The sequence below is a fragment of the Raphanus sativus genome, chromosome 5, assembly GCF_000801105.2.
Source record: "Raphanus sativus cultivar WK10039 chromosome 5, ASM80110v3, whole genome shotgun sequence".
Taxonomy (NCBI): Eukaryota; Viridiplantae; Streptophyta; class Magnoliopsida; order Brassicales; family Brassicaceae; genus Raphanus; species Raphanus sativus.
The window spans coordinates 26,730,225-26,747,943 of NC_079515.1; the positions used below are offsets into that span (position 1 = coordinate 26,730,225).

Below are 17,719 nucleotides of genomic sequence, written 5' to 3' on the forward strand. Positions count from 1 at the left end.
TAAATTTGAAATATGCTCTTTTAAATCGGATGCCCCAATCGATGGTTTGGGTGGCTTCCCCTCTGAGCCGGCCCTGCTTGTGAATCTACTTAACGAAGTTGCTGAAGACTAAGAAAATAGAACAGACGCTGGCGCAAAAAGAAACACATATTAATTGGTTTGCATTGCATACCAGACAATAGCATGTGTTACATAGTCTTTAAGTGTTCGAATGGATTTTTAACGAACAAGGTGAATGCACTCGATGTGGTTAAATGGCTCTAGCATGCATGTCCACTTTATAATATAGACCAAATTAAAGAGGAGTTTCCTAGTTCAGATTGATCAAGTTGGAAATACACTGTTCCAATCAAACTACCTTTGCTATCAAATGAAATATCATTGCTTATAATTTTCTCAACTTATAAAATTACACCGTGCGAGATGAATTTAAAATGACGTGTTTATTTTTTATGTCATCAGTTTTTTTTTTTTTGGCATTTTGCTGTGAATTGATTTGAAATTGGCAAAATTATATTTTCATAAAAATCAGAAAAAGCCCAAATTTATTCCGTTGTAAACCAAAGGTCCAAAATTTAGTCATAACTGTAGAAACATTATTGGGCTTCATCATAACCCTAACTGTATAAGGGACCGTTCTGAAACCCCCAGGCAACGGTGGCGGCGGTGCAGGAATAGGGATAAGATGCGGAGGGTGAAAAAGATTGAAAGGTTAGAAGCGGCGGAGAAGTATGTGGATAAGAAACAAATGAACCTGAGGGGATCATGATGTTCATCTTTATTTTATATAGTTTTCAATCTGAATTTCATATCCGCCGCTCAGCTTTTATCTTTGCTTCTTACCACCGCTCTTTTCCTGTTCTGCTCTGCCACCGACCTTGTGATGATCATATCTGAAGGTCCCAAAAAAAATACAGAGCAAGATTACTATGTTTTAAAGCTTACCTAACTCAGCTAGTTACGAGTTTTTGACGTCTATAAGAATTTTCTACTTTTGTTTACAAATCTTTATCGCAACAATTTTCATAGACCGGGTTTAACATTTCTTTGTCAAAAAAAAGTTGCATAATGTTGAGTATGATCATGCAGCTTATTCATCACAAGCTTCAATCAATACACTGTAAAGCCAAAATATTGGCAATGATATACTGAGTTTTACATAAATTAATTTTATATGCTCTTTTTGATCCATTTAAATTATTCAACTTCAACAAATTTTATTGATCAGAACTTTATCGTGTGCAAGTAAAAAACAAAGAATGGCCAACATGAATGCTAAATATTACTCCCTCCGTTTCAAATTATTTGTAGTTCTAAGTCTTTGCACACATATTAAGAAAACATTTAATTTCACATATTTCTAAAATAAAAATACTATTACCAATACACATCAACCAATATAAAAATAGAATAGAGAATATTTTTAATAAATTTTGCGTTGAAAATCGAAAACAACATTTATTTTAAAACAAAAACGACATATAATTTGAAACGGAGGAATTACTAAGAGAAAAATTAATAAAAAACTGGACAACTTCAGTGTCAACAGCTTGATCAACTTTTAGGTCTTCTGGATTCTTTCCAAACTTTTAGGTCTTCTGTGAAGAAAGCAACGATACATTCCTTTCTCTGATCTCTCTATCCAACCACCATGATTTTGATTGGATTTGGATAACATACTCAGGCTTCTCTGTGTACTTGTAATCCGTTTACATCTTCTAAGTTCTCAGCTCACCAGAAAAAAATGTTTAAAGCCCTTCTTTTCTGGGTTTTAGGGACTTTGATTAAGTGATCCTTTTTTGAACCAGTGCTCCAACAACACAATCGTTCCTCACTTAAAATGTTACTGCCGCAATCGTTCCCCCCAGTTATTGTCAGTATTTAAAGTTTTCTCCTTAGAAAAATTTAATATTGGTCTATTTAAATTCTTGAAAATTCTTATTTGAATATTCAACTTTTTTTTTTGATCAAAATTTGAATATTCAACTTTAAACAACTTTTATTGATCAGAACTGAATCGTATACACGTAAAAGAATATAGAGAATGGTCAAACACGAGTTGTCTAAGACAGCAACATTTATAGACAGTACATGAAAAAGAAATAAAACTAGACCACTCCAGTGGAAGCACTTTGATTAGCTTCTAGGTCTTCCGGTTTCTTGTCACCCCATCTCTTCTCAAAATTCGAGATCTCGTTCGCAAAACCACTTTGATTAGCTTCCTGGTCTTCCGGTTTCTTCTCGAACAAGCCACCCCATCTCTTCTTGAACTGTAACATCTCCATCACAATTGCAAAAGCTCCAATAGCACATATGATGGCGGTGTATGCGATCTTCCATCCACTTCCAGGTTGCAATATAACAAACCCTTTGTATATGTTGTACACGCTCAGCACAACTACCACGTATCCGACCGTGTGATGATACCAGTTCCAGTATGTTCTGTATTTGTGGTCTTTACCCGGTCTTGCTTTGAGCGCAAGTATCTGCAAGAGCCCTAAACAGAATATTAAAATCCCTATAACGGTATGCGCCGTACTTCTCATCCCGGTGTGATATGCCATGTAGATCGCTGTTCCAAGACCTCCAAGAAGACCGGCTACATATCCGGTGAGTTGACAGATGACGTGTACATAGAACCAAGTGGGGTCTAATGTTTCGTAGATCTTCATGTATCTAGCCGCCATAACTCCAATAGGCATGAGAATCCCCCAACTCACTGTGTTTACTAAACCATGGATTCGCTTGACCAACAACATGTTTCCATTAACTGATTTGGTCGGTGTGACTTGTCCGGAAAGCAAATCCAAAGTGGACATGGATTTGAGGTGATCTCCACTCATAGCGTGCATCCCAAGTCGATCCCCTCCCTTCAACGGACCGTCTTGCCACAAGTGATTCACAACGGTTGTGTTAGGAGGTAACACTAGAGTTGCGAATATAGTCATCTCTCCATCAACGTACTCGGCGGATACTTGTGACACACCAAAGCTAAGAGGAGACTCTTGGAGCATAGTAGCGTAGCTGTTGATGGAGGAAGTATAAGCACGCATGACTCCAGATGTTGAGTTACGGTAAGCCACAAGACATTGAGCGCCTAACATGCCTTTCTTCGTCGGGTTGATGGCCCAAGCGATCCAACTAGAAGACTCAAGATTGGCATGGCGGTAAGCAACGTCAAGAACTCCGGTTTCTCGAGCATAACTGAAGTGTAGGAACGAGTCTAACACCGGAAGATCCTTGCATGAACGGTAATGTTTTCCGTTGTTGAAGATGTGAGCTTCGCATCGAGGCTGAGGTCCTTGATCTGTTGTTGTTGTTGTTGCCGTAGTAAAGAGTGGACACGACAAGAACATGAAGCACATAAGGACGAGAATGGCGATTGAAGACAAAGACATGACGTTGATGATTGTTTGGAGAACACGAAGCTTAATCAATCTTCTGAAGGCAGAGTGATTTGAACAAAGTAATAAGAGGCTTTCGGTTTTTTCGACTAGTAGAAAGCTTTGCCCTATTGCTGCATATTTGTAGGTGTGGTGCTAGAGTTTCCATATTGCTGTTGTAATTTTCCTTTTTTTCTTTTATCTTTTATCTTTAACAAGCTTCATAAAACGTTTGTTAATCAGCGTTTATCTTTATCTTTTTCCATATTATGATCTCTAATCAGCGTTTGTTAACCAAATAAAACGTTTCCATATATTACTCTGTTTTTCTTTTTTCTTTAATCATCTAAAGTTCACTACCGATGACTAAGAGTTAATTAACGTTTCTACACGAGGATGTCTGAGTTTCAAACTTCCAAAACATCAGAATTATGTAAATTAAGAGAAAATTTTTTTACAAGAAATCTGCAGTATGACACAAAAAATACTAGTCAAGGGTTTATCCATAGGACGGTTCAGGTGATACAGTCATGCGAAAATCCTTATAGGACATAAAAATTGTCGACTATAGAATCATCTGTAATATTTCTTAGTTTGTAATAGCATAATCATTCAGTGTTTAAAAAAAAAATTACTAATGAAATTGCTGAACAATCTTTATCCTAGCTAAAAGTCTTGAATCTTAAATTTAAACTAGATTTTAACCCGCACGTTCGCGCGGATATATTTATATTTTTTAAATATATTTTATATTATTAAAAATGTTTTAAATATATAATTTCTATTTTAGTGTTATATATTGTATTACTATATCATATTATTGTTTATATTTCTTATTCAGTATTATTAATATATTATGGTTTTTTAAAAAAAAATTACTTTGTTATTGATTTTTATTACTTACTAATATATTTTCGAGTTAGGTAAAATAAAATAAAAATATGAAATACTCAAATAGAGAACCCCATTCAAATTATGTTGTTTTATTTAATTTAAATATTTTGCATATAATACATTTTTAAATTTTATTTATTTATATTATAGAAAATAAATATGACTAAAATAATTATATTTACATGTTGTGTTTAAGAAAATATACTTTAACATATCTCATTTTAATATTTTACGGGATTTATTTATTTTAAATAATATAATCCTATTGTTTTAGTAAACTTTATACATAGTAGTATCTATCATACTATTTTATTAAATTTATTACATAGGATATTTGTTTTGATGTTATGATATTAAGTTCTATTTTTTAAAAAAATTAAGACGTCAAAACATTAGGTTACTTTAAATTTTTACAACATATATAGTTAGTTTTTTTTCAGGTACATTTCAAAAAGTTAATCTTTATTATCCATGATTTTATCTTTTGTAAAATTTTGAAATATTATCATTTTGATTTTGAATATTTATTTTCAAAATAATATATTTTTTCGAGACAACTTTGGAAAATTACACAACTATTTGAGTTTGGAATAATACATGAATTTTGAATTTGTTTTGGTACTACATTACTGTATCATTTTATAAAATATTTGAATTTTGGTGATATTTTTAATTCTTTTACCAACAAATTTTGTTACAATTAAAATAAAATAAAATTTATAATTAAAGTTTGATTTTTGTCACTAATATTTTAAATGAATTACTGAAATTTCATATTTTACTAATAACATATTTTTAAATAGTATATGAACTAAAGGTTATTATATACTATTATATTTTTGTATATAAACATTTTTAAGCAATATATTGCTAATAGTTTCAAAATAAATAAAAAGATAATGTATGGCTGTAAATATAAAATTTTAACTTATGCTAATACATTTATTTTAATATAAAAGTATTATATAGTTTTCGAAGTTTAATCCATTATAATGATGATCAATAATTTATTTAGTTAAAAATAAAATAATTTTTTTTTGTTAATTTACCTATTTAATATATTTTTAATATTTAATTCATATAGCACTTCTATTTTTATATAATACGGAATATATCATAGAATCTATAAAAAGTTAGTATAAAGAATTTTTTATTTTCTTTTTATAATAAGTTTTAGTTAAATTTACTTATAATAATATTATATTACTAATTTCGAAATATATTAATGTGTTATTTATAAAAAATATTTAAATTTTAAACTAAGATTTTGTTAGATTCTTTCTCAACGGATTTTATTATAATTAAAAAAATCAAATTTATAGTTGGTTTATTGTTAATATATTTATAGTTGGTTTATTGTTAATACAAATAATCAAATATGTCATATTGACTAATTCTTTAAGTGGTCCTACTATGACTTGTTAATAGTAGATAAAAATAGAACCCTAAATTAATAGATTAGATATGCAGGAACTTTTAAATATAAATTTCTTAAGCAAGATACTCGTAGAGTTTAAATAAACAAAAAATATAATGTTCATATCATCAAATAAAATTTGATGATAACAAAAGTCAAAACGAAATCATATTGTTTTGTTTATATTTTTGTTTGTATTGACTTGGAGCAGTGTCACAATGAAAAGCATCATCAAGCTTTTTTTCCATTAAATTACTTCTAACTTTTCTCTAAATTCTAAATTTATTATTAGATCTTGGCTACTATATCATGTTGTAAAAGAGATTACTTTCTTTTTGCTGAAATAAAAAGATTACTTCCCTAACTAAAATATATTTCATCGATTAGGTTTTCATTTTATCATACCTAGTTAACCAATGCTTTTCATAAAATATATAAATATAATACAAATATTCTGTTGAGGGGAAACTCCATCTAGTTTCTTAAACTAAAATTTCCACAAAACATGCTTGCTCTTTGAAAACAATTAATTTTAGCTATATTTGAACATATAATTGAGTGATACTTAGTTTTTAAATATTAATATGGAATTTATACTAACAATCCGATAATTATGAAAAAAACTAGGATAAATTTGAAAGTTATTTTCTTAATTTGAAATTTTCGAATATAAATAAGACAAAATAGCAATACAATATCCTTTTAAGGTATTAACAAATTAAAATCTTTAGTTCAAAATTTTCTTAATCATATTTATTTAAACTAAAGTGTCGGAATATAAATTGATTTCTTCTGTGGCGGTAAGGATATTCTAGACTTTCCTCTCTCACGCACCGTACCACTTTATAGTTTAGTTTTCACTAAATTAATAAAATAGTTTTTATTAAATATTTGTTTCAGACCACCAGACCCAACCCATCTCCTACAACCATCTGTCTCTCGGTGTGTTCTGTTCTGTGATCCTCTCTCTCTCTACAAACCTAAAATCTCGGGACTTTCGATCTCAGGGGAAGAGGATCGTGAAAGAGAGGACTCGCGATGACGATTGGTGCGACGCTTCTCGAATCGAATAAGGCTAAATGCTATGCTCCGAGCTTCATCACCGTCAATCTCTGTCTTGCTCTTATCGATGGCGCTCTCGCTTTCATCGCATTCCTTCAGGTTCTCTCCATTCTAGGTCAATTTGATTCCAAAGGTTTCGTCTTTTTTTTTGCTGTCTTCCTATAAATTGGATTTGGTTTCTGAATGCTAGATTGTGTCAGACCGTTTAGGTCTGGTCGGAAAGTGAAGAAGCATTGTGCTAAATTTTGTATCTTTAAGACACAATGAGATGTGTATTGAATTTTAGTAGCCGTGTCTCTTGTTGTTGTTGATGATGATGTGGTAGACGTAGACTTTAAGTTTCAGGTCAACTCTTTGAATAACTTGTAGTGTGTGTGTGTGTGTGTGTGTTCCTGTAGAATGAGAGATTTTGATTCTTGGAATCAAAATCAGAGAAAGTGTAAACCTTTCTACTCAAACTGACATTGAGAGTGATTTAAAAAAAAAGTCTTAATTTTTCTCTCTTTTTGTTTGGTTTGGGTGCTTTCAGTTAACTCGGTTTCACCGGCGGGATAAACGAGTTGGGTGGACACGACAAAAAGTAAAAGTCTTCTCATCTACTCTTTACTGTTATTATGACAGAACATAGTTATTGTGTATCTGACAACAACCTATCAATAAAAACTGCAGGTGCTTCATCTTATGATTGGCTCCTCAAACACTGGTAAGTCCTCCTTTAACAGAGATAATGAATTGTTGAGTGTGGAGAGACTGTGAATAACATCTTATGATTGGCTACTCTTATCTCTGTTTTTCAGGTTCTCTCATCTATTTCGTGGCTGCCATTATAGCAACGTGCACAAGGTGGCATCATTGGTCCACCGCTTTAGGTTTTCTGCTTATGGGTAAAATTTCTCTTCTGTTTATACATCTTTGTATTTTTTTTTTAAAACTGATACATTCACTGGTGAATCGAATTGTTTACTTGCAGCGTTTCCCAAAATTCTGTTTCTTGCAACTTTTCTCCTGCTCCTCTCTTTCTGGTACGTATATTGGTCAATACTGGTTTGTATTGTGTTACTGCTTGTTTTACAGATAAGAGACATAGATACTTTGTTTAATGTTGTGTTATAGGGTAGATGTTTGCCATCAGGGAAATGGAGAAGAGGAAGATGAGGATGATGAAGAAAGCAACAGCATCCAGCAAGGGTTGCTTGAAAAAACCAAGATCAAACCAGGCTCTTCGAGTGCAAGTGACCGCAGAAAGTGTTGCTCTTTCCATGGGATTCATCTCGGCACTAGGCAGAAGTTTGTTGTTGCGGTATATGAGATACTACTCTTTTGTACATTATTAAGTCATCACTCTGTTTCTTTTACAAATGTTTTTTTAATCTTTTTTTTTTGGCTAGGCGGTTGTTCTTGTGTTCATCTTGATGATATCATTTGCTATCCTTATCTGGATTGCTTCCGGTGATAACTCTGCTGATCCTTCACTATTGGCTGAGGTATGTGCTTATACATATATATATTACACTTTGATATATATCCTTTGTTCTTATAAGTTGACTTCTTGTGTAGGTGTATGTAGATATTTTCGCTTCAATAATCCTAATCACAGGAGGAGGAATATGTTTCTATGGTGAGTGTTATTGCTTCAGTTCTTTTCTGGTTATAGAGCTATTGAACTTATTATTGTGATCTTATTTTATCTTGCCACCATTATGTTCCTTTTCTTGTTTATCTAGGAATGCGTCTGCTCTTTAATCTAAGGAAGGTAAGGTCCGAACAAGTTTCAGCAGAGATGAGAAAGGTAACTAACTAATGATTCTTATTGGCTTGCGAAGTTTCTTTTGTTTCTGAAAACTTACAATCGAGAACCATTTTTAATAGGTATCAGGTTTAGCAGGCGTCTCAGTTGTATGCTTCACCGTCAGCTCTTTACTCGCTCTTCTCACACACATTCCGGTAAAAGACCTAAAGTATATATATATGTGCAATACCAAAATCTAACGTTGTGTCAAAATATGTTTTAACCAAAAAAAACATCCTGTGATATCTCAGCTTTTCTATCATTGGAACCCAAGCAAACTACACGGTGTCAAGGCATTGGTTCTTATGATCATATACTATTTCATAGGTAAAAAAATATAACACCATTTAATTATCATTTTGCCGTTCTTTAATACCTCAAGTGTGCGTAGTATTATTGATAAGAACTGTTTCTTTTTATTACAGGTTCGACCGTACCGTTGGCTTTTGTTTTATGGGTTCTGCGGGAGTTACCTCCTCAAGAGATTGTGAGTAGACGTGAAGAACAGAGAAGAATCACTTATGTCAACTATGAAAGTGTTGCAAGGCAGACTCAGCAGCAGCAGTGGACTGCCACAACCGTTTCTAAGAACCAGGTAAAACAACTCTCTCTTGATCACCATCCAAAATAAGAAGTCATTTGAAAGCCTTACTAAAGGAGAGTGTTGTAGTAAAGCTTCAAGCTGAAGCATTCAGTCATAACCAAAACCAGAATTAGTGGTAACCAACCAAAGATGTTTGGAAAAGTCAGCTAATAACATGTTTGTGGTTTTTGGACTCGGTGGTGCAGGTTTCGAAGGCAAGTCCAATATGAACCCAAATAAACATATATCATAGTTTGATAGCATGGAGTGAAAATCCGCCAATGTTCCTCTCTTGTTACCCGGGAAAAGAAAAAAAAAACCTCGTGGAGTTGCGTGATAGTTGTAGACCAAACAAAGGTGTGTCGTGGTAGAAGGAAACGAAAGTAGAAACAACTCAGTTTTCTTCTATCTCTCTCTCTTTCTTGGAAGACAACAGTTTGTTTATAAAAAAGATAGAATGGAGGTCCTGTAAATATTTTTTCTTTGAACGACAGATTCTTTATTTTTTAGTTTTAGTTGCATGAAATGTGATCTTGTGGATACATATCTTTTACTTATTTCAGTAAGAAAATCTGATCTCCCTTGTTAAACACAGTGTCTTTTAACTGCTTTCCTTTTTGGTTAACGTGTACCGCCATTTTGACATTTTCTTATAAAGACGTTTTATTTTAGGATGGGACATTGACATATATATCAGGTAAAAGCAAAATACAAAGTTATCTTAAAGCCGTTGTGACCTTTTTGGATAGCTGTGACAGAGTTTCCTCTGTTTTCGTCTTCTCTCCACTCTCATCTTCCTTGCTAATTAAAAGAATGTAGAAGTACTATGGTCAAGAGAAAAGCAAAAAAGAAAAAAAAAGCTTGCTAACTGATCAAGCTACACCAAGAAAACCCTGGGCTCATACTACTGAGGTCAGATCACCGATCAAAGCTTTTAGGGATATGGGACCCGGTGAGGGAGCTAGGAAGAGCGTATGAGAAGATAACGGGACTTGTCATCATCTTTGCACCCAATCGCTGTTCTGTCTTGATTCTCCCATTGTTTCTGAGTGTCAAGCTGTGTCTTCTTTTCAATCAAGATTTTTAGCAGAGGCCTTGGGATCTCCTGATTCTCCTCTATGGTCCTCGCTGGTCGGAAACACAAAGCAGCAGGTTCTTACAAGTAACCCAAAAACATGTTTTCTGGTTCCTTGAGCCTCATGGCAGCAACCTTCTTCCTCAGGACGGCGCGTTTAGTTTAGTTCAATAGTTGTCTAAAGGTATGGGACCGGGACTTGGACACCTCGCTCTCATGACAAGGGGTGGCCAAAAAAAATCAAACAGAACTGGACAAATTGATCCAGCCGAATTCAAACAAACCTAAATCAAACAAAATTATATATCTAAATCATTTGGGTTGTGATCCGAGAATATATGATCGACATATTCCCTCATGTTTATCTCTTTGTTACCTTGTTGTTTATCTTATAGTTAGATAACTATAAGATATATGTATATATACTATTCTCACGTGAATGAAAAGAACAAGCTTTTCCCATAGTATCAAACACGTTATCAGCTCGTTTGCTTTTAGAAACCCTAGCTAATAGCCAAAACAAATAGCCTCCTCTTCCCGGTTCGTTGTCGAGGAGAAGCAGAGCTCCGGACGAGAAGTAAACTGTGTGACGAGAAGTGATCTTCGACGAGAAGAAGTAAAGCTTCGACGATCTCATTCTCATAGACCGATCAACCCATCAAAAGGAGAAGATGTCTAAATTGGCAAATCTCGACTTCCCTGCTTTGAAAAGCAATGGTGAAAATTACCTTGATTGGGCACTTGATGCAAGGATTATGCTACGATCAAAAGGATTTGGTGATACGATCATCAGTGACAATAAGTCCAGTGATAAAGATCGATATAGTGCTATTTATATAATACATCATCATCTCCAAGAGAGTTTGAAAATTCAGTACAAAACCATGGAAAATCCATTGGACCTTTGGAACGCTTTACAACGACGTTATGACCACCAGAAAACGGTGATGCTTCCAAGGGCTCAATATGACTGGAAACACTTGAGGTTCCAGGACTATAAAACAGTAGACGAGTACAACTCTATCCTGTTTAAAATTGTTTCCATGATGGAATTATGTGGTGAAAAAATTACTGAACTCGAGATGCTTAATAAGACTTTCTCTACGATGCATTCCAGTAACATGGTATTGCAACAGCAATACAGAGAAAGAAAGTTCACCACATACACTAAGTTGATCGAATGTCTCTTGTTGGCTGAAGCCAATAATGAACTGTTAATGAAAAACAGTGAGATGAGGCCTCTGGGAACGGCTCCATTACCTGACATCTCTAAACTTGCTATAGAGCAAAAGAAAGAGAGTAACCTTGTCCACCATAATAACCAACCCGGCTCATTCCGTGGTAGAAGTAGGGGACGAGGTGGCACGTTTAACGCACACAGGCGAGGACGTGGTCGCGGGAACACACCAGGCTTCAGCCGTGGTCGTGGTTGTGGCCGTAGTGTGTCGTTTAAACCTCAGATCAAGACTGATATGTGCCATCGTTGTGGTATGGGGAACCATTGGGCAAAGAACTGCCGTACTCCTAAGCACCTATGTGAACTTTATATCAAAAGTCTAAAAGAGAAACCGGAAGCTCATATGGTTCGAGACTCAGGATATGAAGGAGATGATGACGAAGAGGACACAAAATATGTCCAGAACAAAGAGGAAGGATCAATCCAAGATACCGAGATGGAGTTTCAGACTTCAGACATTCTGAAATAAGGAATTAAAATTTCATAGTTTTTTTTATTTTTATTTTCCCCCGGTTTTGGTGTTTTCTTATTTTTTATGTTTGGTTTTGGTGTTAAACATTATATTATGCATTAATAATTTTTATTTATTTATTATATATATTCATACGCCTAAAAGAAAAAAAAAACCAAACATACATAAAAATATATATATAATCGTAAAATAAAAGAAAAATATATATAATAATAAACCGATTATATACCAAACAATTATTCTTCAAAATTATAAATAAAAAATAAGTATATACAAAAAAAATATTTATATACCATACATAAAAATTATTATTAATTATATGTATTGTTTTTGAAGAATGAAAAGTGGAATGGACTCATTTGTGGTAGACAGTGGTACCAGCCATACCATTCTGAGAGACAAACGATACTTCATAAATCTGATTAATAAAACAGCCGACATCACAACCATAGCTGGTACAGCTAATCTAATCGAAAGCTGCGGCCAAGCATGCATTTTATTGCCTAATGGTACACATCTAGAGATAGATGATGCATTGTACTCACCTAGCTCTAATAGGAGCCTGTTAAGTTTCAAAGACATAAGACTTAATGGTTTTCATATTGAAACCAAGGGTGAAGGAAATAAAGAATTCTTCAGATTTATAATATCACTCAAGGCAATAAAAGAGTCCTTGAGACTATACCAGCATGTGGGACTAGACTTTACTATGTTAAGACTAGTCTGGTTGAGGCTAATGCCGTGATGAACAAAGAACTCAAAGAAGAGTTCACTCTTTGGCATGACAGGCTGGGTCACCCCGGGTCAGTGATGATGAGGAAAATCATAACAAATTCAAATGGCCACAATTGGAAAAATAAAAGAGTTATCCCTAAATACCTCACATGTGAAGCATGTTCACAAGGAAAATTAATCACTAGGCCATCACCAGCCAAAGTGAATAAGGAAATGATAAATTTTCTGGAAAGAATACAAGTTGATATTTGTGGACCGATACACCCACCCTGTTGGATTTTCAGATATTTTATGGTCTTAATTGATGCATCTACAAGATGGTCACATGTTTGTCTCTTATCAACTCGTAATCTAGCACTTGCGAGGTTGCTGGCTCAGATTATAAGACTTAGAGCACACTTTCCAGATTTTCTTTTAAAGACTATACATCTTGACAATGTTAGTGAATTCACTTCCCAAGCTTTTAATGACTATTGTATGTCCATGGGGGTAAGTGTGGAACATTCTGTAGCACATGTCCATACTCAGAACGGTCTGGCTGAATCTTTTATAAAAAGAATTCAGTGGATTGCCCGACCACTCTTAATGAATACCAAACTCCCAATATCAGCTTGGGGACATGCTGTGCTACATGCAGCCGAATTAATTAGACTCAGGCCATCAAGTGAGCATAAATACTCGCCATCCCAACTAATTACGGATCATGAGCCAGATATACTCCATCTAAGAGTTTTTGGATGTGCAGTCCAAGTGCCTATAGCACCACCACAGAGAACAAAGATGGGACCTTAAAGGAGGATGGGAGTATATGTTGGATACGATTCCCCCACTATTATTAAATACCTAGAGCCAACAACTGGTGATTTGTTTAAGGCCAGGTTTGCGGATTGTCATTTTGATGAATCTAAGTATCCAGCATTAGGGGGATATTTTGGTAAGCTGGAAAAAGATATAAAATGGAATCAAACATCCTTAACATGGCAGGATCCTCGGACTAGAGATTGTGATCTAGAAGTCCAGAAAATAATACATTTACAAGAGATAGCTAATAAATTGCCAGATTCCTTTGATGACCCAAATAGAGTAACCAAGTCATATATACCAACTGCCAATGCACCGATAAGACTTGATGTCCATGAGGGACATAATCAAGCTGCTACTACGTCTAAACCACAATTAAAACGTGGTAGACCATCAGGTTCCAAAGACAAAGAAGTTCAGAAAAGAAAAGGTGCAAAGAAATCCGAATCCTTTGAAACCCCAGACATAGAAAAGGAAACTCATGTACCATCAAAAGAAACTTTGGACGCCAAAGATCAAGGTACTGAGGTCCCTGACAATAATGAGATCTCAATAAATTATGTCATGTCTGGAAGGGAATGGAACAGAAAACATGTCGACATGGATGATATATTTGCATACAATGTAGCACTTGAATTGATGGAAAATGAGGATCTAGAACCCACATCTATATATGAATGCATGCAACGACCAGATTGGTTAAAATGGAAAGAAGCCATTAATGTGGAGTTAGAATCATTGAAAAAGAGAGGTGTATTTGGACTGATCATCCGGACACCCCATGATATAAAACCAGTGGGATACAAATGGGTTTTTGTGAGAAAAATAAATGAGAAGGGTGAAGTTGTGAGATACAAAGCACGACTTATTGCACAAGGATTCTCACAAAGACGAGGAATAGATTATGAGGAAACTTATTCCCCTGTGGTGGATGCTACGATCTTGAGATTTTTAATAAGTCTGGCTATAAGAGAAGGTCTAGATATGCAGTTAATGGATGTTGTAACTGCCTACTTGTATGGTCCACTGGATAATGAGATATACATGAAAATTCCAGATGGTATTGAAATGAAAAACAAAGAGAGTTCTCGAGAACAACATTGTATCAAATTGAACAAGTCTCTTTATGGATTAAAGCAATCAGGTCGAATGTGGTATAATAGACTATCTGAGTATCTCCTGAAAGAAGGATATAAAAACGACAAGGTCTGCCAATGTATTTTCATAAAAAAGTTCCATAAGGGTTTTGTAATCATTGCAGTATATGTAGATGATTTAAATATCCTAGGAACATTTGGAGAAATTTCCCAAACTGTTGAATATCTCAAGAAAGAATTCGAGATGAAAGATCTCGGAAAAACAAAGTTTTGTTTGGGTTTACAATTTGAGTATGTGAAAGATGGAATCCTTGTGCATCAAGAAACATATACAAAAAAGATACTCAAGAAATTTAATATGGACCAATCTCACACATTAAACAGTCCCATGGTCGTGAGAAGCCTTGGTCCGGACACGGATCCATTTGGTCCGAAGAAGGACGATGAAGACATCCTTGGTCCAGAGGTGCCATATCTCAGTGCCATAGGAGCTCTGATGTATTTAGCTGGCCATACACGACCAGACATCAGTTTTGCTGTGAACTTACTATCTAGGTTCAGCTCATGTCCGACCCAAAGGCACTGGAATGGGATAAAACATGTACTTCGTTATCTACAAAGAACGAAAGATTTGGGTCTTATGTTTACTAACCAATCTAAGGAAGGTTTAGTTGGTTTTGCTGATGCATGTTACCTATCTGATCCACATTTTGGTAGATCTCAGATTGGATATGTTTTTATACATGGAGGGACAACAATATCTTGGCGGTCCATGAAACAGACCATGGCGGCTACTTCCTCAAATCATGCAGAAATATTGGCGATGCATGAGGCTAGTCGAGAGAGTGTATGGTTGAGATCCATGACACAACACATCAGTACCACTTGTGGTATAACCAAAGGAAATGATCCACCTACCATCCTATACGAAGATAACACAGCCTGCATTGCTCAGCTTAAAGATGGATACATCAAAGGAGACCGGACGAAGCACATTCATTTTCCTCATTCGACTGAAGGATCTTCAGTGATGCATTCATCAGGGGGAGTTCATGTGTTGTACTCTTTTTCCTTATCCACGGTATTGTTCCACTGGGTTTTCCTGGAAAGGTTTTAATGAGGCAACATCAAAAGCATGAATGAATCCTGAACCAGAAGTGTCGATCAAGGAGGAGTATTGTGATCCGAGAATATATGATCGACATATTCCATCATGTTTATCTCTTTGTTACCTTGGTGTTTATCTTATAGATAGATAACTATAAGATCTATGTATATATACTATTCTCACGTGAATGAAAAGAACAAGCTTTTCCATAGTATCAAACAATTTGGTTCAAAATGTGATAAATTCAAATGGTTCGGTGTGGTTACCGAACCAAACCGAAACCGAAAAATATTTTTAGTTTGATTAACTGAATGTAATAATAATATTAAAATTTATTAATATTTAACATAAACAACTAAACAACAATTTATACATTTTACTTCTAAAAAGAATAAAATAAACATAATTAAAATTAAAAAAATATGAATTTTATATATTAACATCAATAGCAAAAATTATTTATAATATTTTATATCAGTTTTGAAGATAATAATATAAAACAATTAGATTACTTTTTCTAAATTTTCATTGTGATGTTTAGCTTTACATGTAAATATAAAAAATATAATGATTTAATGGCAAATGATTGTTTATGTTTATATTTTAGACAAAACTAAAAAATCAATTGTATTGAACTGAAGAAACACAAAAAAACCGAATTAAACTGTATTGAATCACATTTCACCAAAAAAAACAAATACAAACAAAAATACATTAAACCGAATCAAACACAAACCAAACGAAACTAAAATCGAACTACATATATATCAAACTGAAGTAAAATCGAACCAAACCAAATACAAACCAAACGAAATTAAACTAATTTGGTTGACTTTGATTAAAGTTTTCTTAGATACAGATAAACAAAAGCGAACCAAATCCAAATCGAACCGATAATTAAACCAAAATGTCCACCGTACTCATGACCAATTGACCACTCATGTAGTCTTGTGCTGTACTTATCACCATGATCTTGACATATGGTCTTTAATAATATTAATATACAAGTATTGATTTCTTTTGGTCTTGATTCATTTTCTTCATTTTTCTTATACAATAATTGCGGTGGAAAGTCGATTAGACATAATGTATTGACCCTAAATTCTTGATGCACATCATGAAAACTCGATAATTCTTTTGACTTGTTTTGGATGATTAATTTTAGCATTAATATATAGTAGATTTATTTCTAGTTATTGTTAGACACCAATTAAATGTCCGAGTGGTATATGATGAAACTTCATTTTCTTTTATCATTTGGCTTTTTCTTGCATGTGACAAATACTGTATTGTATAACAGATAAAAACAAAATACTAATAATGTGATTCATAGAAGCAATCATATACATAAATTCATAAAGACTAGAATGTGCTCTTGAGAGTTTTCTTTTCTTGCTTTCATTTTTTAAATATTATTGACTGAGAGTTTTAAGTACAGCAAATGTTGACCCATAAAGTACAGAAAATCAAACTTGATTTTAGAAAATATTTTATATATACAGAACCAAAGTATATTAGTGTCAGATCTGAACTTATAATACAAAGGTATTAATATAAGTTACAATAAGCTTCTAATATTCTCTATATAAAATTTTCAGTCTATGTTAAAAATGTTCACAAAAATATTAAAAAATCAAACTTATATCCAGAAAATATTTAATCTCGAAAAATTGTAGTAATTGTAAAAATTCTAATAAAATCTATGATAAGTTCTTAACATTCTCTACTTTTTTTTTGTTTCAAAAACATTCTCTATTTAAAAATCAATATTTCTTTTTGTAAAAGATTTAAAAATCAATATAGTTTGAATTTCAAGTCAATCAAGAAGTCATTCAATTAGGCAGGCATACATGAGAAGACAGGGACCTAAAGAATTCCAAAGCCTGCATAAGTGAACAGTGAATGCCTTCTGTACTTTTGCTCTCTATCATCATCTCTATCCATTTGGGTTCTTTTTCTCCATATTTTTATTTAATTTTATCACTTATAAATGTACTATAAGTTAAAAAAAAAAATTATAAATCATTTTTCTTGATCCAGCTATAAATGACACAGTTGTCAAAAGA

The 17,719-nt window shown here is 33.6% G+C and overlaps 3 protein-coding genes across 3 annotated transcripts; 2 read left to right on the top strand and 1 right to left on the bottom strand.

The window, feature by feature from the left end:
* Positions 1–2,075: 2,075 nt before the first annotated feature.
* Positions 2,076–3,679, bottom strand: LOC108858637 (cytochrome b561 and DOMON domain-containing protein At5g48750-like). Its single transcript, XM_057011307.1, has one exon. The coding sequence runs from the start codon at positions 3,396–3,398 to the stop codon at positions 2,109–2,111; it is 1,290 nt and encodes a 429-aa protein (XP_056867287.1). The 5' UTR covers positions 3,399–3,679; the 3' UTR covers positions 2,076–2,108.
* Positions 3,680–6,580: 2,901 nt separating this feature from the next.
* LOC108856874 (tobamovirus multiplication protein 1) lies at positions 6,581–9,718 on the top strand. The gene is made up of 13 exons (XM_018630772.2): positions 6,581–6,855; positions 7,286–7,336; positions 7,426–7,459; positions 7,554–7,640; positions 7,727–7,778; positions 7,870–8,056; positions 8,145–8,240; positions 8,314–8,374; positions 8,481–8,545; positions 8,626–8,700; positions 8,797–8,872; positions 8,971–9,140; positions 9,335–9,718. The coding sequence occupies exons 1-13, from the start codon at positions 6,733–6,735 to the stop codon at positions 9,356–9,358; spliced, it is 1,101 nt and encodes a 366-aa protein (XP_018486274.1). The 5' UTR covers positions 6,581–6,732; the 3' UTR covers positions 9,359–9,718.
* A 1,077-nt stretch (positions 9,719–10,795) lies between these two features.
* Positions 10,796–11,909, top strand: LOC108858638 (uncharacterized). The gene is made up of 2 exons (XM_018632531.2): positions 10,796–11,324; positions 11,403–11,909. Exons 1-2 carry the CDS (start codon positions 10,875–10,877, stop codon positions 11,907–11,909), a joined length of 957 nt encoding a protein of 318 aa, XP_018488033.1. The 5' UTR covers positions 10,796–10,874.
* Positions 11,910–17,719: the final 5,810 nt, after the last annotated feature.

Bases quoted from the DNA above. Each gene is read 5' to 3' on its own strand.
- LOC108856874 (XM_018630772.2), top strand. From the start codon at position 6,733: ATGACGATTGGTGCGACGCTTCTCGAATCGAATAAGGCTAAATGCTAT. The intron at 7,460-7,553 runs GTAAGTCCTCCT...TCTGTTTTTCAG, and splicing joins GATTGGCTCCTCAAACACTG to GTTCTCTCATCTATTTCGTG. The intron at 8,241-8,313 runs GTATGTGCTTAT...CTTCTTGTGTAG, and splicing joins ATCCTTCACTATTGGCTGAG to GTGTATGTAGATATTTTCGC.
- LOC108858638 (XM_018632531.2), top strand. From the start codon at position 10,875: ATGTCTAAATTGGCAAATCTCGACTTCCCTGCTTTGAAAAGCAATGGT. The intron at 11,325-11,402 runs ATGGTATTGCAA...TTGTTGGCTGAA, and splicing joins CTACGATGCATTCCAGTAAC to GCCAATAATGAACTGTTAAT.
- LOC108858637 (XM_057011307.1), bottom strand. From the start codon at position 3,398: ATGTCTTTGTCTTCAATCGCCATTCTCGTCCTTATGTGCTTCATGTTC.